The following is a 22,631-nucleotide window of genomic DNA, read 5'->3' as shown; positions in this document are numbered from 1 at the left end:
ATAATATTATATATATTATATTATATATAATATATATATATTATATATTATTCTATATTATATAAATATTATATATATTATATTATATTATATATAATATTATATTATATGTTATATATATTATATATAATATTATATATAATATTATATATTATATATTATATATTATATATTATATGATAATTATATAATAATAATAATAATAATGTTGCTGTTGTTGTTATTGTTATTAAGATTATGATTATTATTATTATTATCATCATCATCATTATTATTGCAGCATTCTCATTAATATTAGTATTATTATTCATATTCACATTCACATCAATATCAATATTAATTGGATTATTAAAGTAATATACAGTAATATATAAATATATAAGGTAATATAATTAATAGAATTAATATAATTAATTATATATTATAATTAATGTAATATATTGATAATTAATAAGTATATATTCTACATAAATATATAAAGTAATATAAAATAATATATAACACAAATAAGTGTTAAGATAAACTAATTCATTATAATTCATATTAATAGCTCATTATTATAATTATTTACATTTACTGACATAATTGGAAATTCCCTTGGAATTATTCCATTATTAATATCAATTAATTTATTAAAATAACTACAAATAAGTATTAAGATAACACAATTAATTATAATTAATATTAATATCTCATTATTATAATTATGGACATTACTGACACCATTGGAAATTCCCTTAGATGCTTCCACCTGGAGCTCCCAACCATGAAAATGTTCCAGAATTTCAACAATTTTTGAAGTTCTGGGAATAAAATGAACACATTTGGGTCAGTGCTGGTAACAGAGGGAGCTGAATTCCCAAAAAAAGGGCAGGCGTAGAGGGCTTGGATCAACCTGTGGTGGAAAAACTGGGAGGAAAATCATCCTGGAAAAGGAAGTTTTGGCTCAGTGCTGAAGAAAATTGTGCTAGAAAAGGAAATTTAGACTAGATAGTGAAGGAAAGCCATGGAAAAGGAAATTTTGGCTCAGTGAGAAGGGAAAAAGTCCTGGAAAAATAAATTCATGTTTGATAATGGAGGCAAAAGTCCTGGAAAAGGAAATTTTGGCTCGGTGAAAAGACAAAAGTGCTGGAAAAGGAAATCTGGACTTGATGACGAAGAAAAGAGTCCTGGAAAAGGAAATGTGAGCTCAGTGATGATGGAGAGCTCGGGAAGCATTAAAATCCTGGTTGGTTTTCCCCTGGAAAAAACAGCAGGAATTTGATTTGGCCAAGATCCAAAGGATTGGCTGGATGTTCTTGTCTTGTCTGTGGGGGGCTTTTTGCAGATTCACGATGAAACAATGGGAAAATAATTTCAGATTTCCTTGGTCCTCACCCTTCCTGCCAGCTTTGGGAGGGCAGAAAGAGTGGGATCCCTGACACTTCCAAAGGGCTGGGAATGAAATTCTGGATCAGCCTTCCCTTCCTGCCTCCCGGGAACTGAGAAAGATAAAAAGCAGGGAAAAAAACCTCCTGGAGAAATGAAGGACTGAAAAAATTCCCAGAGAAATGGACTTAAAAAAATTCCCAGAGAAATTAAGGACTAAAAAAATTCCCGGAGAAATGAAGGATGTTGTCTTTGCTTCCACGATTCAGCCGCTCCAAGCGGGAACATGGAAGGAGTTCAAAAAATAAAAGAAGTGGAGTTGCTAAAAATAGAAATCAAAGTTGAAATCTCCTGGATCCAGAAGTGATTACCGGGAGAGCTCGGATGAGTGAGGAGCAAAAAGGCTGGAGAAACGCAGAGGGATAGGGATTTGGCCAGGGAATTCTCAGAACCCTGAGATTTTGATGTGTTTTTATCAATTTCAGCATAAAGCAATGGCCAAAAATTAATCTGAGGGATTGAGGGCACGATGGGGCTGGGAATCCCTGGAAAACTTGGAGCCATGGAATGGGTTGGGTTGGAAAGATCCTCCATGTCCAATCCATGGGATAACAGGGCTGGAAATCCCTGGAAAGCTCAGAGCCATGGAATGGGTTGAGTTGGGTTGGAAAGATCGTCCAGTTCCAATCCATGGGATGATGGAGCTGGGAATCCTTGGAAACCACAGAGCCATGGGATGGGTTGGGTTGGAAAGGACCAGATCCTTCCGCTCCAACCCCGTTCTTGGGCGGATCAGAGGGAGGATTCCAGACTCCCAAAATGTCGCTTTTCCCAATAAATCCGCCTTTTCCAAGAAGCCAGCCCTTCCTCAGTGGACAAAGCTGGATTTCCAAAGGCTTCTCCTCCCCCCAAAAAATCCAAAATGAATGTTGGAAAGAACAACAGAGAGGTTTTCTGGGACCCCCCTGGATCCAATCAGAGAGGTTGGAGAACCTCAGGCACAAAATACCTGGGAGAGACTTGGGAGTTTTAATCCAAGAGCAGTTGGGAAAACCAGTAAAACCAGTATGGGGGATGGCATTATTCCCACACAGACAGAGTTTTTTCTCTTTTCCCTTTTTGATTTCCATGTTTAAGCCAAGTGAAAGTCCGGGATAACCCGGACTGTGGCACCAAAGTATGATCCCAGTGATATTTCCCTTTAAATAACTGTGACCACTTTGGGTTTTTTGGATATGCAGATTCCATCCGGAGCAGGGAAAAGGGTGGAGAGGGAAATTGGGGATAAATTTCCATCCATCCCTGACCTATGGGATAAATTTCTATCCCTGATCTGGGGAAAAATTTCTGACCCTTGTAGAAGTGTTTCCAGCCCTGGGCAGGCACAGCTCACACCCTTGTGAGCCTCTTCCTCTTGGCAGCCTTCGGAAAATCCCAGCTCCCAATCGAAGCCGTACTTTTCAGCAGGATTTTTAAATATTTTTTATTTCAGTTCAGTTCCTGGGCTGCTCGGGGTGACCTCCAGTGGCCTCAGACATCTCCCAGCCTGGCTCAGGAAGCTGCTCCTGGTCCAGTGAGGGATTGGAAGGGTGGGGAGAGGCACGAGTAGGAAATTTCAGCCAATAACTCCTGAGGCATTTCCCCTGCCCTGGGAATTCTGGGTTTGGATTCCAGCGGGACCATGTCTGGGATTTCAGTGTGGGATGACATCAGAGAGAGAAAAATGAAGCGATTCTGGGTTTGGGAGTTGATTTAATCCAGATATTTTCAGTTATGTTTGCGGGCCGGAATCCAAGGGATCTTTCCTCAATCTAAATAAATCTCCTGTTGAAAAAAAAAAACAAACCCAAAAGCAAAACAAAGCCCAATCTGGCTGGAGTCGCCTGAGTTCCAGAGTGGGAAGCAGATCCCAGCACTTCTGCCATGGCTTTGAAATCCCAGAATTGTGGAATTCTGGAATGATTTGGCTTGGGAAGGACCTTAACGCCCATCCAGTGCCACCCCTGCCACTGTTCCAGGTGGCATCAAGCCCTGCCTAGCCCGGCCTGGGACACTTCCAGGGATGGGGAAATTCTCTGGGAATTCCATCCCAGCCCCTCCCCACCCTCTGAGGGGACAGAACTGGGCCTTTCCAACCATGAGTTTGGGATGCTCCAAGCCGTTATCCCTTTGGGAATTCCTGGGAGATGCAGGCGAGGCTGGAAGGGACCTGTGCCTGTTGCCTGCTCTGCACTCCAGGGTTTTTATCCCATTTTTTTTCCAGGAGCTCAGCACAGCTCCTGTGCCACCTGCTGACTGATGTCTCCGTGTCCCCACAGCCCCAGAGGCTCCTGATCCTCCTCAGCATTTCCTTCCTTCCTTCCTTCCTTCCTTCCTTCCTTCCTTCCTTCCTTCCTTCCTTCCTTCCTTCCTTCCTTCCTTCCTTCCTTCCTTCCTTCCTTCCTTCCTTCCTTCCTTCCTTCCTTCCTTCCTTCCTTCCTTCCTTCCTTCCTTCCTTCCTTCCTTCCTTCCTTCCTTCCTTCCTTCCTTCCTTCCTTCCTTCCTTCCTTCCTTCCTTCCTTCCTTCCTTCCTCCCTCCCTCCCTCCCTCCCTCCCTCCCTCCCTCCCTCCCTCCCTCCCTCCCTCCCTCCCTCCTTCCCTCCCTCCCTCCCTCCTTCCCTCCCTTCCGCACTTCCTTCCCTCCCCCAACCCGAATTATTCCCTAAATAATCCCGTTAAGAAATAACTCAGGGCACTTTTAATCTCTCCTCGATTTTATCTTCCAGCCCCAAAAAATCAGCAATTCCTGCTCGAGGCTGGAGGAACACAGCGCGGATTTTTCCACCTTTCCAAACCTCAGTTTTGGGAATTTGGAGGCGAAACAAAGCTGCAGGTCCCGGCTGGCCAAGCAGAGGGCACTGCTCGCTCACGATTCCAGATCTGCTCTGTGGCTTGAATCCCTAAATCCCGGCACAGAAAATCTCTGCCGGGAGCAGAAATCGCAGGAGCAGCAGCTGAGAAACCCTGCGTCCCCTTCATCTCCCTGATTCCAACAGCTCAAAAAAATCCAGGAATAATAAGTTCAGAAATGGGGATAACACCCAGTCGAACAGAGCAGCGATGGAGAGCACGGGGGAAGTGCTCAAAATGGGAAAAACGAGGAAAAAAGAGATTAAATGGACCCAGGAGATGAGAGTCTGGCCCAGTCTCATCATGGTGTCCTGACACCCAGCAGAGCAGTGGAGTAGCTGCACCCAGAGCCACGGAGCGGCTTCTCCATGAAAATGCACTAAAATTCCATATTTTTATCCCATAGATTCTGAAATGAAAGATTTTTTTCTACATCCCCCCTCTTCCCGATGTTTATTAGAAGCGTTGGAGAGGGAATCTCCTTTCCCTCATCTCCCTGCAGCTCCTTCTCACTCCCATTTTCTCCACTTTTTCCATTATTTTGCTGATGGAGAAGGACAGAAAGCAGCTGGGAAGGAGCAGAGGGTGTAGGAAACCCTTCCAAGCCTCATCTCAGCTGTGCCAGAGCATCCCCAAACTCCTCGGAGGTGCCCACGCTCAGCTCTGTGCCTGCAGCCCCCTCTGCATCCACCTTGCTCAGTGCTCCCCTTATTCCCAAGGCCAATATTCCCATTTACATTCCTTGTTTACACTCCTGCTATTGCCAGGATCAATATTCCCATTATTCCCTCACTCTTGACCAAAAAAAACCCGAAATCTGGCAGGACTTGGGGGGATGTTGGCTTTCCCGAGAGGCGGATTCCAGTTTCCAGGGCTTCGGATGCTCCTCCGCCGTGGCAGCTGCTGATGCATCCCAGCGATAGCTCCCGAAATCGGATACAGCGGGATCGCGCCGCTGCCATGGAAATGCTCCGGCCCCGTGCCGAGAGCGGCTCTGTCCCTGTTCCACCTAACCTGGTTAGAAAGAGGAGTAATGGTCCTGGAGAGCCGTAACAGGATTAAACCCCGTCTAGGGGAGCCGCTGATTTATGGGCGCTTGGGATGGACCCTCGCAGGGATGGACCCCAGAAATTCCCCGCGGGCAGCTCCCTGCACAAAGATTCCGGCCCGGAGCGCTGGGAAGCACTTGGGAAGGGTCTGAGCCCCTTGGAACGGGTCTGAGCCCCCCTGGAGGCACTTGGGAAGGGTCTGAGCCCCTTGGGAAGGGTCTGAGCCCCTTGGGAAGGGTCCGACTCCCTTGGGACGGGTCTCATACCTCCTGGATGACATTTGGGAAGGATGCCCCTTTGGAAGGATCTGATTCCCTCGGGAAGGGCCTGAGACCCTCGGGAAGGGTCTGATCCCCCCTGGAGGCACTTGGGAAGGGTCTGATCCCCTTGGGAAGGGTCTGAGCCCCTTGGGAAGGGTCTGATCCCCCCTGGAGGCACTTGGGAAGGGTCTGAGCCCCTTGGGAAGGGTCTGAGCCCCTTGGGAAGGATCTGAGCCCCTCGGGAAGGATCTGAGCCCCTTGGGAAGGGCCTGAGACCCCCTGGATGGCACTTGGGAAGGATCTGACTCCCTTGGGAAGGGTCTGACTCCCTCGGAAGGGTCTGATCCCCCTGGATAAGGCTGGGAAAAGTACCGAAAGGCTCCAGGAGGGCTCAGCACCAGCCGGCCGGGAAGCACCTGCGAGGTGATTTGGGAGCCTCACCCAAGGCTCCGGATGCTCCAGAGGCCGCCTGCCAGCAAGAGAGGGCACGGACAGGGATGAGGGCGGCCACACGGCCCCAAATCCACCCCGGAACGCGGTAAAAATCTCTTTTCCATCCCTGCACGAGCCGCCTTCGTCTCTCTGCGGGTCCCGAGAGCCAAAGCCAGACCGGGCATTAATCCCGGAGTCATCAGGGGTGGATAAAGGCACTTCCCCCGATTCCTTCCTGCTCGTCTCGATCCCAGGCAAGCATTTCACCTCGGCGCCGGCCGCCTCCCGCAGCAGCGAGCCGAGGTGTAAAATTACCCAACAAACCGGCCAGACGTGGCACTGAATCCCGCCGTGCACCGGGAAAAGGCTGGATGCGAGCGGGATGCAGCCCTGGATTTGTGGAGGGTGTTTGGAGCAGGGGGAGGGCTGGAAAGGGAGGAGGATCCAGCCCGAGGAGCCTCGTTCCTCTGTGGGACTGGGAATTTTGGGGGGTGGGCTGCAAGTGCAATAACCAGAAAATGACAAAAAATGGCCCACAAAAAAAAAAAAAAAAAAAAAAAAAAGAAAAGCGAAAAAATTCAAAAAAGAAAAAAAATACAAAAAAAGGGGCAAAAATTGCAAAAAGGGTAAAAAAAAGGCAATGAGGCAAAAAAAAAAAGGAGCAAAATATACAAAAATAAATGGCAAAAAATGGTTTCTCAGAGGAGAGTGTAAGAGGAGAGAAAGCACTGAGCAGGGCCTGGGCTTCCCCCACTAAAAGGATACAGGACATGCTGAGGGGATGCTGAGCCCGAGCCTGATCCCGCCCTGGGGAGGTGAGCTCCGTGATTCCCATGATATGTCTGGTCAAAATTCCCTCTTTACACTGGAAAATAGGAATCATGGAATCACGGAAAGGCTTAGGCTGGAAAAATCCCTTCAACATGATCCCACGAGCAGGGATGTGCCACGGCTGGGAAAGCACCCGGAGCCAAACCCACGCACCCAGGGACTGGGAATGAGCCCTGGAATCACCAGGAAATAAATTTCCTGTAAAAATCAGAAATTAGGACCGACCCGTGGGGGGACTCCGAGCACTTTTCTCCTTGAGCCACTGTATTTATTTTCCCTCCTGTTGCAACCCCTCACTTCCTTGCCTCCTCAGTTTATTTATTCAGCCTCCCCTCCCGGGCTGCTTTTGGTGAGCGGGAGGCACCGGCCCAGCCCGGCCGCAGCGAGCTGGGCTCTGTCAGGGCTATCAGCGAACACCAGCTCTGAGGCCGGCCAGGAATTTTAATTGAAATCGCCGCTCCCTGGGCTCAGATAAAGCCCAGCATCACCCCACGGCCCGAGCGGCTCCCCAGGACCCTCCCCCGCTGTCCCACGGGGTACCAGGACCAAATTCCTGGGGTTGCCCTGACCCCTCTGCACGCCCTGGCGAGGCTCTGCCAGCTCAGCCGAGGAAGCGCTGGGACAGACTGGGAGGTAACTGGGAGCCGGACCTGTCCCCACGTCCCTGTCCCGGCGTCCCCTCCCCTCCCGCAGGAGCTTGGTGGTCTGCGCTCCTTATCAGCGCTTATCTGTCGGAGCCGCTAGCTAATGTGACCTTAATGGAGCTAAAATGGACTCGATTTGTTTTATTGCGGCTCAGCTCAAAGCCCGGCACCCCCTGCCCCCCTCCCTCCGCTCCTTCCCGCTTCCCTTGTTTTGGAAACACGCAGGGAAGGGGCTGAGGGAGGCAGCGCTGAGGGAGACGGAGGCTCAGAGCCGGCAGCTCTCCCCGAGCCCGAAGATGCTGCCCACGCCCTTCTCGGTGAGGGACATCCTCAGCCTGCAGCGGCCGGAGGCTCCCGCGGGACCCCGCGCAGCCCCCGCGGGGCAGGAGGAGCCGCGGCCGCGTAAGTGCCCGCGGGACGCTGCGGAGACGGCGGAGGAAGCACGGGACGGACCCCGGCGCGGATCCCGAGGGCAGCGTTGCGGTTTTCTCCTTTTTCCCCTTCCCTGCCCCGTTTTTTTCCCCTCCGGTTGGTTTGGTTTGGGGTTTTTTTTGCGGTTGTTTGGGGCGTTTTTGGCGCATTCCGGCGCCGCCGCGCATCCCCGCAGCTCGGGGAGAAGGGCCGAGCCGGGGGTGGATGGAGCTGGGGATGGATTTGGGATATTGAAGGGTTTTTCCTGCCCATCGCCGCCGTTTTCGATGGGCCCTGCTGGGGACCCGCCCGGCCCCGGGAGCGCGGAGGATTCCCGAGAAGGGACCGGAGCTGTCCCCGGAGCTTCTCCCCGAAGCTGAAATCCCGAAGTTTCCTCGGCTCTGCTACTGTTTCCCTCACGCAGAGCGGGGAAACGGGAAAACCAGTGGGAGCAGAGCGGGAGCACTGGGCAGACTGGGAAACGGAGGGGGAGAGGTGGAGAGGGACTGGGGAGGATTCTGTCCCCTTCACACCTACATCCAGAGCCTTCCGTTCCCCTGGAATTCCCGAATCCCCTGGAATTCCCGAATCCCCTGGAATTCCCGAATCCCCTGGAATTCCCGAACCCCCTGGAATTCCCGAACCCCCTGGAATTCCCGAATCCCCTGGAATTCCCGAATCCACTGGAATTCCCGAATCCCCTGGAATTCCCGAACCCCCTGGAATTCCCGAATCCCCTGGAATTCCCGAATCCCCTGGAATTCCCGAACCCCCTGGAATTCCCGAATCCACTGGAATTCCCGAACCCCCTGGAATTCCCGAACCCCCTGGAATTCCCGAATCCACTGGAATTCCCGAATCCCCTGCTCTGCCTGCCAGGGTCTCCAAGCGCATCCCAGCCGGGGCTGGACCTGATCCCCGCTGCTCCTCAGCCTGACAAAATCCCAACAAATCAGAAATCCCAAAATCCATCAACTCCTCTCCGATTTAACCATTTCCCCTCCTGCACTCGCAGCCCCTTCGGTTTTGTTTTTTTTGTTGTTGTTGTTTTGTTTTGCCGAAATTCAGCGAAATGTGGGTTTCTTCTTTCCTGGAGCTTGAGGCAGATCCTGCCGGAGGTCTGGATCCCATCCCTGTGGAGCAGAATGGTGGGAAAAGGGGATTTGGAGTCTGGAATACTCGAACCTGCCGTATGCCCCCTTTCCTTGTGCCCCTCCTACAACGGTGGCAACCCCAAAACATCAGAGGCGTCATTAGGAGGGGAAAAAAGGAGGTTTTATTCAGAACTCGTGTCACATCCTAATTCTTTAAATTATATATATATATAATTCTTTAAAATATATATATATAAAATATATATATATTTTATATATATAAATATGTATATATAAAATATTTTTATATTTTATATAAAAATATATATAATTCTTTTATATATATATATTTTTTTTTTTTTTAAATGTGAATTTTATTGAATTCTCAATAAACATCCCGGGAAAATTCAAATTAAATTTACCAAGTACCAGCCTTCACTTTATGAACTGTCAGCCCTACTCCATCCTATTCCCAAGGGGTGCCATTCCCAGTTTGATCCCTCCTTTGGAAACGCCCTCTGGCCGGGAACAGAGCTGCGTTTGGGTCTGACTTGGCTCGCTTTTTCTCCCTGCCGCAGGAAAATCTCCGCTCGCCCGGCCCTTTGAGGCCGAGGAGAAACGACGGAAGCCTCGCGTTCTGTTCTCGCAGGCGCAGGTGCTGGAGCTGGAGCGGCGCTTCCAGCGGCAGAAATACCTGTCCGGGCCCGAGCGGGAGCAGCTGGCGCTGCAGCTGCAGCTCAGCCCCACGCAGGTGAAGATCTGGTTCCAGAACCGGCGCTACAAGAGCAAGAGGCAGCGGCAGGAGCGCTGTCCGGGCCCGGCGCTGCCCGCGCTGTCCCCGCGCAGGGTGGCGGTGCCGGTGCTGGTGCGGGATGGGGAACCCTGCCCGAGGGGCTCCCGGCCCTTCCCAGCACCCTGCGCCATTCCAGGCCCTTTTTCCTACGGCTCCTGCTACGGCAGCAGCGCTTTCAGGGCGGGGTTCGGGGGGCCGTACCCAGGGGGGTCCCCCCGTGCCGCCCCCGGCCCTGCCCAGCGCCAGCCCCCGGGAATCAGCGCCGGGAGCTGGAGGTGAGCGCGGAACAGGCACCAGGAAAGCTCCAGAGCCAAGCCCTGATCGGGACAGGAGCCAAACCCAAAGAATTCCTGGCGGCCCGGACAGCGGGACGATCCCAGCGCATCCCTGGAAACAGAGAGAGGGGGACGCTGCCGCCGCAGCGCTGAGGCTTTGGGCACCCAAAAATTATAAATTATTTATTACTACACACAGTAATTTGGCGTCTTCCTGCTCCCAAGGGATTTTCTCTCCCAGGATGCTACCAGGACTTGGTTTTCCTTCCTCAGGATAACTGAGAAACAGGTTCCGTGCACATTCCCGTGCTTTTTTTTATGGACGATATTTAATGCTTTGAGTTTTTGTAATTTCTAGATTTATTTCTGATTTGTTTCTCTTAAGAACTCTCAGCACAGTTATCAATTCATGCCTTTATCATTGATATTATTGTTGCTATTATTATTATTGTTATTATTTGCAAATAAAAACAAATCGGCGAAATTGTGTTCTCGCTCTCTTGTCATTTTTCACTTTGTATTTTGAATTTTCCCATCCACAATTTGCACCTGAGCATCCAAACCTGAGCCAAAGAAAAATAAAAATCAAATAAAATCCTAATAATCCAAGCAAAAATCACCTTGTAGTCCAAGATCGGGAATTCCCAAGCTTTAACCTCTCCAAAGTTTTGTTCCCCCCTTCTTCCCACTCCATTCCCGACAGCTCCTTATCCTGCGGCATTTGGAAAAAGCCGAAGTTTTTTGCCAAAGGGGGGTAATTAAAGCTTTTTTCTCTGATCCCGCTCAGCCTCCGGCGCTCCATCACTTCCCGAATGGGATATTCCCGAGGCACCGGGATCAAGCGGAGGATCCCCGGCAGGTACAGAGGATTCCTGCGGCTCCAAGGCTTTGGGAACGCTGCCCCTTCCCTCCCCTCCATCCATCCGCGCTCGCTCAGGGATCTCTCCCCGCTCTGGAGCAGCCGCGGGACTCCACAGGGTCCTTTCCCCCGCAATTCCACAGGGAATTCCCTTTTCCCTGCCCTGGGAATTGCTGCTGGCGCTGGGGAAAGCTCCGGGATCCCAGTGCGGGGGCTCACCTGGAATCCCGAACACTGAGAATTTTCCTTGGAGGTTCAGCAACAAACTGAGGGAAACCCAAGGAAACTCCTGCAATTAAAGGCAGAAATCAAGGAAGGAAATTGCTTCCCTCTGGGGAAAAAAAGCCTGGAAATGGGAATCGTGAGATCTGGAGGAGCCTCAGGGACGAGGTGGAATCGTTGGGATTGTCCAGGGCAGGGCCAGGATTTGGACTCGATGATCCCTGTTGGTCCCTTCCAGCTCAGGATATTCCCAGTTCCTTCCTAACTCTTCCCAAATTCCCTTTCTCCGCCTAAAACGAGGCTGAGCCATTGGAGCTCCTGAGCTTTTCCAAGCATTCGGTGAGTTCGGGGGGGATAATTCCCAAACCAGAGGCTGAGGAAGGGAAAAGGGCTGGAAAAGCCGAGTTTGGGGCACGTTTGCACAAGCGACTGTAACCAAACACCTCCTCTAAAATCAACAAAGTCCGCAGGGGATTTGAGGGAAATCTTTTGTTTCCCTTTTTAAGGGTAAAAAAAAAAAAAAAAACACCCGGATTTTGCTGCTGAAGGGGCTCGGTTTGGGCGAAAGGAATAAAAGAAAGGATCGGGGCTGATATTCCGGCAGGGAAAGGAGTTTGAAGACAACAGAGCTGGAGGAGGTCACTGATAAATTCATATTTCGAGATTTATAGATTTATTTCAATATAAACTGCCCGCAATTCCCAGTGATTCTGCTCATCCGCATCCCCAGAGCTCCCACGGGATCCTCCCCAGGAGATGGATTTGCAAAAGTAGATTTTTAATCCCGTGTTCCCCACGTCTGGGGAGGCCGTTGGGGTTGTTTTCCAAACAGAAACTCTGGAAGAACAGCCACAAATAGATCCTCAGGAAAGGATCTGTTCGAGTGGGCAGCTCCACTCGTGGTTTTCCTTGGATTTGGGAAGGTTTTGCTCCTTTTGGGTGCACAAGACTTTGTTGTAAAAGGTGTTTAGGCTTCTTAAATGAGTTGAGAAATTAGTCTGAGGTTCAGGCTTAAACTTTCAGCCTTTTCCATGCCGAGATTTGCCTTTGGAGCTGCTCTCCCTGGTTTTTAAATCATCCCCAAGCTCTCACTGGAGCGGCTTTACAAAGCTCCAAAAACATCTTGGACATTTTTCCCGTTTTCCGACACGCTCAATGTGGAGGCGTTTGAGGAAAACCCTCAAAATACTTTTAAAAAACCACCCAACCCTTTTATTTCTCCTCCTTTCCCCCTGAAAGCAGCGTTTTCCCAAAGGGCTCAGGGACGGAGAGCAGGGAGGGGAAGGAGAGCTGGCAGTGGGGCGATGGATGCGGAACATCCTCCGAGGATGCTCTCCCAAAAAACCCCAGTGTGGACGCATTGTGACCCCCAAATCCACATCCTTGTCTTCAAATCCGGAGGGATCTGTGCGCGAGGGAAGCGACGGGGGCGCTGAGGGGCGGCTGTGACCCCACAGATCCCTAGGGAGGAGGAGGAGGAGGAGGAGGAGGAGAAGGAGGTAGAAGGCAGCGGCGCCAGAGCCGGAGGGAGGCAGAAGGGCGTAGACAGTGCCGGGCTCTCCAATCAGCCCCGGGAGGTCTGGCCCCGCCGGGATAAATGCGGGAGGGGAGGGGAGGGGATGCAGCGAGCCCCGGCAGGCGCAGGAGCCGGGCATGAGCGGCGGGGAGCGGCCGGGACCGCGGCAGAGCTCGGCCAGAACCTCCCCGGCCATGAGCGGCTCCCCCGGGCCAGCCCCGCAGCCCCGGGCCGGCCCCTCCAGGCCCCGCACGTCCTTCCTCATCCAGGACATCCTTCGGGACGGGCCCGAGAGCGCCGGGAGCGGGGGGAATGCGGAGCTGGGAGCGGCCAGCGAGGAGCGCGGAGGGGCCAGCCCAGCAGCGGGGCTCCCTCCCGGGGGTCCCCAGCCCCCCGGAGCCTCTGGGACATCCCCGGGACCGGACACAGGTAACGGGGAGGTGCCGGCTGAGGGGAGCGGGAATGGATCGGGAATGGATCGGGGATGGATCGGGCATGTTTGTGTTTAGGATAAGGAATGGGGCAGGAATGGATCAGGAATGGGTCAGGGATGGATCAAGAATGATCACGAATGGGTCAGGAAGGGATCAGGAATGGATCAGGAATGGGTCAGGAAGGGATCAGGAAGGGATCAGGAAGGGATCAGGAATGGGTCAGGAAGGGATCAGGAAGGGATCAGGAATGATCAGGAATGGGTCAGGAAGGGATCAGGAAGGGATCAGGAATGGGTCAGGAAGGGATCAGGAATGGATCAGGAATGGGTCAGGAAGGGATCAGGAAGGGATCAGGAAGGGATCAGGAATGATCAGGAATGGGTCAGGAATGATCAGGAATGGGTCAGGAATGGGTCAGGAATGGGTCAGGAATGGATCAGGAATGGGTCAGGAATGATCAAGAATGGGTCAGGAAGGGATCAGGAATGGGTCAGGAATGGGTCAGGAATGATCAGGAATGGGTCAGGAATGGGTCAGGAATGGATCAGGAAGGGATCAGGAAGGGATCAGGAAGGGATCAGGAATGGGTCAGGAAGGGATCAGGAATGGGTCAGGAATGGATCAGGAATGGGTCAGGAATGGATCAGGAAGGGATTAGGAATGATCAGGAATGGGTCAGGAATGGATCAGGAATGGGTCAGGAATGGGTCAGGAAGGGATCAGGAATGGATCAGGAATGGATCAGGAATGGGTCAGGAATGGATCAGGAATGGGTCAGGAAGGGATTAGGAATGATCAGGAATGGATCAGGAATGGGTCAGGAATGGATCAGGAATGGGTCAGGAAGGGATTAGGAATGATCAGGAATGATCAGGAATGGATCAGGAATGGATCAGGAATGGGTCAGGAAGGGATTAGGAATGATCAGGAATGGATCAGGAATGGGTCAGGAATGGATCAGGAATGGATCAGGAATGGATCAGGAATGGGTCAGGAATGGGTCAGGAATGGATCAGGAAGGGATCAGGAATGGGTCAGGAAGGGATCAGGAATGATCAGGAATGGGCCAGGAATGGATCAGGAATGGATCAGGAATGTCTGAGCTCGGGTCAGTCGAGGGGCAGGATCCAGACCCGGCTGCTGGAGCCAGAGCTCGGATTAAGCTCCAGGACCATCGGAGGGGGAGCAGAAGGAATTCAGAGAGTTCAAACCTTCCCCCGGTGCCTGAAGGACCTCAAGCTCAGAGTCTGCCTAAAACATTCCCTAAAAACCCACCGGATGCATTTCCACAAAAGCTTGGAAAAAACATTCCCTTTAACGCAGATCCCAGAAAAGACACCTTGGGAAGGGGCTGCCCAGAGCGGGAGGAGCAGCATCCCCAAATCCCGGCGGGACACAGGATTTTAGGACACAGAATTTCGGGAGAGGGGACTCAGCCTTTCCCTGCTCGAGGCCGAGCTCAAACAGCCCCAGATCCTTTTGGAATTCTGCAGCTCTCGCTCCCACAGCCCCACCAGAGGAATTTTGGCTTTCCAGCCCAATCCTATGAACAGAAATTTCTACCTAAAAACTCCAGGATTTCAGGGACAAGCAACAAAGCTGGGAATTAAATCCCTTGGGTTTTTTCCCCTTGAGCTTCTGCTCACACCTTAAGAAAATAAACTGAGAAATGACCAAAAGTGCAAAGAATTGGCCAATTTCCATCTGGATAATGCACAAAGAGGGATTAATTCCAAAAATAAATTTAACTGAGGGGTTTGAGCCATTATGGGTGAGATTTCCCGGGAGCTCAGAACCTTCCCGGCTCCTGACTCTGGTGATCCATCAGGAATTAGCCGGAGATCCAAGGCCAGGTCTGAAGTTTGAGATGTAAAGGGTTAAAAGTTGCCTAAAATCTCGTGGCATTGCCTTGGAGTTCTGGGATGGAAAAGGCAAGAATTCATTCCCGATGCTCTCCAGCTGCAGTCTGCCCTGAGCTGCTCCCACTTCCCACTAAGAAGCCCTTCCCTGCAGGATTGAGGAGCTTGAGGATTTATTTCCTTTGGGAATTCTGGTTTTCCCCCAGTCACGGCAGGATATTCCAAAGCAGGACTTGATATGGATCCTGCAAAAAAATCCCTTTGATGGCATTTTGGACATAACAACAGAACCTTGGGATATAGGGAGGCCTCCACTGCATAATAATAATAATAATAATAATAATAATAATAATAATAATAATAATAATAATAATAATAATAATAATAATAATAATAATAATAATAATAATAATTAATTTATAGTTATTATAAATAATAATTTATAATTATATTTATATTATTATAATTATTATAATTATAATTTATAATATAATTTATAATTTATAAATAAAAAATCATTATAATTATTTATTAATAATTATAATTATAATTATAATTACAATTATTTATTATTTATAATTATAATTATAAATAATAAAATTTATTATTATTAATAATAATAATTATAATAATAATCCTATTTTATTTGAGATATTATTCCATCCTATCCTATTTCATTTGGGATATTATTTCTATCCTATCCCTATTCCCATCCCAATCCCTATTCTTATTCCTATCCTGATCCCGATCCCAATCCCTATTCCTGTCCCTATTCCCATCCCAATCCCTATTCCCATCCACCCCTTGGATCTCAGTTCCTATGGAATTCAGGAGGATGTGAATTAAACCCTGTGATTTAGGAAGACAAAACTCCCCTGTTTGACTCTCACACCATTAAATTACAACATTCCCAAGAAAATGGGAATTTTCCCCTCTCTCTAAGGGGGAAAACCAAACGATTCTGGTAATTTCCAATCAGGAATGTTTCCCCAGCAAGAGCTTTTTTTTTCCCCCAGAGCAGGAATTTTTCTCGGAGCGAGGATTTTTCCAGGCGGTTCATTCCCAATTCTTCCCTTCCCAGACGCGGCTGTGGAGCCGTTCCTGTCCGGCTGCGCCCCTGCTGTGCACCCGCGGCCACCCAGGCAGGGAAAACGTTCCCGAGCCGCCTTTTCCCACAGCCAGGTGATCGAACTGGAGCGCAAATTCAGCCACCAGAAATACCTGTCAGCCCCGGAGAGAGCGCACCTGGCACGGCACCTGCAGCTCACCGAGACCCAGGTGAAGATCTGGTTCCAGAACAGGAGGTACAAGACCAAGAGGAAACAGGTGGTGATGAGCGGGATGAGCCGCTTGGACTCGCACCAGGATCCGCCAGAATTCCCGGGAATGTCGCTGCTGTCACTCAGGGGAGCCTGGCCTTACCTGCCCTGCCTTTACTACGTCAATTCCTGGAGCCCCTCCTGGTAGAAATGTTGTTTTTTTTAGGTGGGCAATGTCCAGTTTTTCCTTATTTCCAGAGGGGAGGGATTTCACTGGCAGCGTTTTGTAGTGGCAGCATCAAATTCCTTCCTCACTAACATTGAAAGAAGGGGAAAAGGCCCCAAATTTGATCACTCTGGGAGTTCCCAGGGAATCCATGGCTGCTCCATCCCTGGAAAATCCAGGTTGGATGAGGTTTGGAGCTGAGGACACCCGGCCTTACCTGCCTTGGCTTTATTATGGGAATTCCTGGAGTCGTTCCTGGGTAGAAACGGCTTTTTTTGGGAGGAAAAAATCCAGTTTTTCCTTAAATTCAGAGCAGAGGAATTGGCAGGTCAAAATTCGCTCCTCACTAACATTGAAATAACAAAAAAAAGCCCCAAATTTTAATAACAATTAATTAATTGCATTCAATTAATTGCAAATTTGATCGCTCTGGGAATTGCCAGGGAATCCGTGGCTGCTCCATCCCTGGAAGTGCCCAGATCCAGGCTGGATGAGGTTTGGAGCTGAGGGCACCTGGAATTCTTGAGTGGCTGCCGCACCTCAGGGTAGAAATGGCTTTTTTAGGTGGGAAATATCCAGTTTTTCCTTCAATCGAGAGGGGAGGGATTCCAGCGGCAGCATAAAATTCGCTCCTCATTAACAATGAAAGAACCAAAGGAAAACCCCCAAATTTTAATAATATTTCATTGATTTTATTGCAATGCTCCAGGAATTCTCAGGGAATCCGTGGCTGTCTCATCCCTGGAAATCCCAAATCCCGGGTGGCTGCACCCCCTCCTGGTAAAAACTGCGTTTTTCGGTGGAAAATATCATTTTTCCCTTAAATCTGGGCTGTTTGTGGGATTTTCAGAGCCAGCACAAACCTCTCCGGCCGCCAAAAACCTAAAATTTGACCTTAAAATTCCATTTAATTCAGTGTTGGATTGCAAGGCTGCGGGAATTCCCAGGGAATTGCCATCCCTGGAAGTGCCCAGATCCCGGAGGTGCTGGAGGTGCCACCCCGGGGGACAATGGGGCAGTGACAGACGAGTTTTGCATATCCGGGTGTTGGCCCTGCCCGAGCTGCAGAGCAGCAAATCCCGGCTGAGGCTGGAATTTGGGGCTTGGAGCCGGATTTTTCCAAGCCAGAATTCCATTGATCAGCGCAATTCCCGGAGCTGGGTCACCAGAACAACGCCAGGATGGTCCCAACGAGTTGTTTTTTAGGGGGGAAAAAAAATCACATTTGCACTTAGAGAATACCAAAAATGTAAATTTTAAAAATGAATTATACTGAAATTGTCATAAATTCCATGGGAAAAGTGTGGGAATAAAGGAGGTTTCCTTTATTGTTTCCCTTTTCAGATGGAAAATATCCTTAATATTGGATATTAAGGAATATTTCCCTAAATATTTCCTGAGTATTTCCTTAAATATTTCCTGAGTATTTCCTTAAATATTTCCTGAATATTTCCTTAAATTCATTTTAATGGATTTTCTCAGCTGGAGTAATTCAGCAAAGCTCTGCTGGAGCAGATTTCATCTCCTGGAATGAAAACCCACCCCAGGTTTCTTCCCTGGGAAGCTCCAGGAATGTTCCTCCGATTCCTGCTCTTCCCGTGAAAATCTCGGCGCTCCCATTCCCTCCTGGAGCAGGGAAAGGCAGACATTAAAGGATGGGAAATTGCCCGGATTTTTCTCTTTCCCACAGGATTTTCCGGGATTTCTCTTTTTCTTCGTGAATCCTTCGAGCTCCCGGGCAAAGAGGAAGCAAAAATTCCGGGGGGGAAAATTCCTGGGAAGGGAGGAGAGGGAGCGGAGCACAGCCAGACTCGGGAGTCAGGGATTTTTCTCTCTATATCAGAATTATATCAGAATTTCTCTGCTTTGGAGGCCGAGCCGTGGCTTTGGAATTGTCTCAAAGTAACTTTTCCTATCTCCAGCTCCGTTGGTGTCCCAGAGCTCCCGAGGATCCTGAATTCCAGCAGGGAAGGACAGCTCCTCTCTGCTGTTGCAAAATGTTCCCATCCCTGCTCTTATCCAGCAACAAAAATCCCTTTCTCCACCTCAAAGCTGGGAATTCCCCCCCCCCGAGGGCTGCCCAAATCCCAAGGATTTCACTCCCAGAGCCTCGGGATGCCGCTGGAAACTTTGGAATTTAACCCAAAACCGCCGGGAAAGAGCTCGGAGATTCCCGCAGGGCACGGCCTGGAGTGGGAATGGGAAGGGCTGGGAAAAGGAGAATAAACTGGGAATGGGATCTGAGCTGGGAATGAGATCTGAACTGGAAATTAAATCTAAACTGGAAATTTAAACTGGAAATTGAATCTAAACTGGAAGTAAGGTGTGAACTGGAAATGGGATCTGAACTGGAAATTAAATCTAAACTGGAAAAGAAATTTAAACTGGAAATTGAATCTAAACTGGAAGTAAGGTGTGAACTGGAAATGGGATCTGAACTGGAAATTAAATCTAAACTGGAAATTAAATCTAAACTAGAAATGGGATCTGAACTGGGAATGGGATCTGAACTGGAAATAAAAACTTAGCTGAAAATGAGATTAAAACTGGAAATGAGATTTAACTAAAAATGAGATCTAAACTGGAAAAATCTCAACTGAGAATCAAATCAAAACCAAAATTGAGGTGAAACTAAAACTGAGATCTAAACTGAAAATTGAATCTAAACTGAGAATAAAACTTAAATTACGAATGAGATCAAAGCTGGCAATCAAATCTAAACCCGAATGAGAACTAAATTGAATTTCTTGGATGCTTCTTTGGGAAAATGTCGCTGTCACAGCTGATTTTTTTTTGCTGGGGGTTTCTAATCCCAAATCTCCCACTCGAGCTCCAGATCCAGGAGCTGGTTCTGGGTTTGTCCCTGGCTTTGGTCCCGTTTCCTCTCCTGCTGCTCTGGGATCCTTTGGAATAAAAACTGTGGGGTCTGTGCTCAGAACGAGCTGCTTCCGAGGGTTTATATCCCAAATTTGGGGTTTTTTATCCCAGGTTTTGGGTTTTTATCCCAGGTTTGGGGGTTTTTATCCTGGCTTTGGGGATTTTATCCCAGATTTGGGGGTTTTATCCCAGTTTTGGGGTTTTTGTCCCGTGTTTGGGGTTTCTATCCTTAGTTTAGTGATCTTTATCCCATCTTTGGGGTTTTCATCTCTAGTTTAGGATTTTTTTGTTGCAGGTTTGAGGGTTCTTATCCCAGGTTTGGGGGTTTTATCCTGGCTTTGGGGATTTTATCCCAGATTTGGGGGTTTTTATCCTGGCATTGGGGTTTTTGTCCCAGGTTTGGGGGTTTTATCCCAGTTTTGGGGTTTTTGTCCCGTGTTTGGGGTTTCTATCCTTAGTTTAGTGGTTTTTATCCCATCTTTGGGGTTTTTATCTCTAGTTTAGGATTTTTTTGTTGCAGGTTTGAGGGTTCTTATCCCAGGTTTGGGGGTTTTATCCTGGCTTTGGGGATTTTATCCCAGATTTGGGGGTTTTTATCCTGGCATTGGGGTTTTTGTCCCAGGTTTGGGGGTTTTATCCCAGTTTTGGGGTTTTTGTCCCAGGTTTGGGGGTTTTATCCCAGTTTTGGGGTTTTTGTCCCGTGTTTGGGGTTTCTATCCTTAGTTTAGTGGTTTTTATCCCATCTTTGGGGTTTTCATCTCTAGTTTAGGATTTTTTTGTTGCAGGTTTGAGGGTTCTTATCCCAGGTTTGGGGGTTTTATCCTGGATTTGGGGATTTTATCCCAGATTTGGGGGTTTTTATCCTGGCATTGGGGTTTTTGTCCCAGGTTTGGGGGTTTTATCCCAGTTTTGGGGTTTTTTTCCCATGTTTGGGGTTTCTATCCTTAGTTTAGTGGTTTTTATCCCATCTTTGGGGTTTTTATCTCTAGTTTAGGATTTTTTTGTTGCAGGTTTGGGGGTTCTTATCCCAGGTTTGGGGGTTTTATCCTGGCTTTGGGGTTTTTGTCCCAGGGCTGGTGGTTTTATCCCAGAGTTGGGGGGTTTTTGTCCTTCCAGATGGAAAATGAGCTCCAATCCCTGCCTTATTCGCAGTTTAAGTTTCCATTCTGGTAAATGAGGAAAAAAACCCTCCCCAAAAAAGCTCCAAAGCAGGAATTCAATGGGAAAATGGGAATGGAGCCCAAGCTGGCCTCCAGGCCCTGATCCCATTGCTCAGGGTGGGAAAAGCTCCTCTTCAAGGGGGATTTGTCCCGGGCAGGGACGCCCAGGTTGGATTTGGGATCTCCCACTGGGTTATCCCTGCCAGGATGATCCCGCTGAGCATCCCTTGCTCCCAAATCTGGCTGCTGCCCAAATCCCTCTGCCAAACTGCAAAGTGAAGGTGGGATCCTGCCAAAAAAACTCTGGGATGAGCCTGGCTGGAGCAGGGATGGGGCAGCAGCTCCGGATCCATTCCAGAGTCCTTGGGCTGCCTCAGCCCTGCCCTCCCACCCCAGGGGGTTTTTTATGGACATCCATCACTTTTCCAGTTGCTTTTCCCTTTGTTTTCTCAGGACAAATAAAAAAAGGGGCTGAGCTGTTTGAAAAGCAAATCCTTGGAGAGCGGGAAGGCATCAATCATTCCCAGGGGATAAATATCCCTGTGATTAATGGGAACCGGGAAAATCCCACACCTGACTCCAGAGCCAAGGGGGTCCCACCAGCCCTAAGGAAGCCGAATTCCCATTTGTGTCCAAGTGGGAAGGGAAAAAAACATCATTTAAATCCATCCTGGTCCTCAGGATTATCCCGGCACAACATTGCCCCTGCTCAGGGCCAAATCATTTCTGGCAAGGATAAAAAAAGCTCCCAAAAAAAAAAACGGAAGAGGGAGGGAGGAGGCTGCCTGTGGATAATGGAAGTGCTGAGCAACATTTGCATGCCCTGAGCCACATTCCTGGCAAAAATCCCGGGACTGGAGCCAAGGAAAGCTCCGGCTGCAGAGTTGGCAGAACAGCAGGAATGGGTTTGGGGCACGGAGCCGGAGAGGGGCGGGAAGGGCAAGAACACCCCTGGGATGAGGGATTGTCTGGGAGGAGAGAGGGAAAGCTCTCAGGAATGAGGATGGATCCATTGGGATGTGGGGATGTTCTCCCTAAAAGGAGCAGGAAAGCTCTCAGGAATGAGGATGGATCCATTGGGATGTGGGGATGTTCTCCCTAAAAGGAGCAGGAAAGCTCTCAGGAATGAGGATGGATCCATTGGGATGTGGGGATGTTCTCCCTAAAAAGAGCAGGAAAGCTCTCAGGAATGAGGATGGATCCATTGGGATGCAGGGATGTTCCCAGGAGCGAGGGAAGCTGAGCCATGAGGACACCCCAGCCCTGGAAGCGCTTGGAGCACCCTGGGATAAGGGAAAGTGTCCCATGGGATTGGGATGAGCCTTGGGGTCTCTCCAAGCCAAGCTATTCCATGATTACACCGGGATTTGAAGCTCTTCAGATCCCTCAAGGGTTTTCAGTATTGGTTATTCCCATTGTTATCTGTGTTATCCATGGGAATTCCTCATCTCTTCCCAATCCAGCTGCAGCACCAGGGAAGGACCATGGATCACATCCCAAGTTTTTGGGGCCACCTGGTGCTTCCTCCAGCCAATGGATTTAGGGAATAAGGGGAGAATCCAGGTGGCGCAACCACCCAGGCAGAATTCCACAAAGGAAAGGGAAAAAAAGGAGGAAAAAAGCCAGGAATATTTCCCACCTGGGACCCAAACCTTCCCTCCGTGCTGGGGATTTCACAATGGAAACATTCCAGCTGAAATTCCCGGTTTTTTTTCCCCTCTGGATCTCCCCGCTGGGGTCCCCTTTGCTCCAGGGAGAGCCACATCCCTGGGATTATCCCGGGGGAGTCTGGTTCTCCCTCCGCTCCAGGAGCTGCCAGGGACAGCAAGGACACAAGAGAGACTCCCGGGATTTTCCCACTGGATGCCTCTGGAGACAGATCCTCCCAGTTCTTGTTCCCACCGAGGGCTTTTCCCAATGCTGATTCCAGGATTTACAAGAGGCACCCACCAGGCACGGTGTTCCCAAAAATTCTTCTCATCCAGAGGTTTTTGGGACACATTTCCAAAGGAAAAACCTCAGAGCGAGGTCCACGTCCCCTCCAGCCTTGCCTTCCCACCCGGAGCTGCCTGAGGGATATTCCCAGCTCTTCCAGCCACTCTGGTTTTCCATGGAACTGTTTGAGTCTCCCAGAAGTGCTGCAGCTGGAGCAGGATCTCAAAGGAGGAGAAAG

The 22,631-nt window shown here is 49.3% G+C and overlaps 2 protein-coding genes across 2 annotated transcripts; both read left to right on the top strand.

Moving 5' to 3' along the window:
• The first annotated feature begins 7,769 nt into the window (after positions 1-7,769).
• Positions 7,770-13,206, top strand: NKX2-6 (NK2 homeobox 6). Its single transcript, XM_058859394.1, has 2 exons — positions 7,770-7,869; positions 9,551-13,206. The coding sequence occupies exons 1-2, from the start codon at positions 7,770-7,772 to the stop codon at positions 10,048-10,050; spliced, it is 600 nt and encodes a 199-aa protein (XP_058715377.1). The 3' UTR covers positions 10,051-13,206.
• NKX3-1 (NK3 homeobox 1) lies at positions 12,781-16,403 on the top strand. The gene is made up of 2 exons (XM_058859099.1): positions 12,781-13,072; positions 16,018-16,403. Exons 1-2 carry the CDS (start codon positions 12,781-12,783, stop codon positions 16,401-16,403), a joined length of 678 nt encoding a protein of 225 aa, XP_058715082.1.
• The last annotated feature ends 6,228 nt before the right edge of the window (positions 16,404-22,631 follow it).

Source organism: Poecile atricapillus, chromosome 29 (genome assembly GCF_030490865.1).
Source record: "Poecile atricapillus isolate bPoeAtr1 chromosome 29, bPoeAtr1.hap1, whole genome shotgun sequence".
Classification (NCBI taxonomy): Eukaryota; Metazoa; Chordata; class Aves; order Passeriformes; family Paridae; genus Poecile; species Poecile atricapillus.
This window is presented reverse-complemented; position numbering and strand designations above follow the sequence as displayed.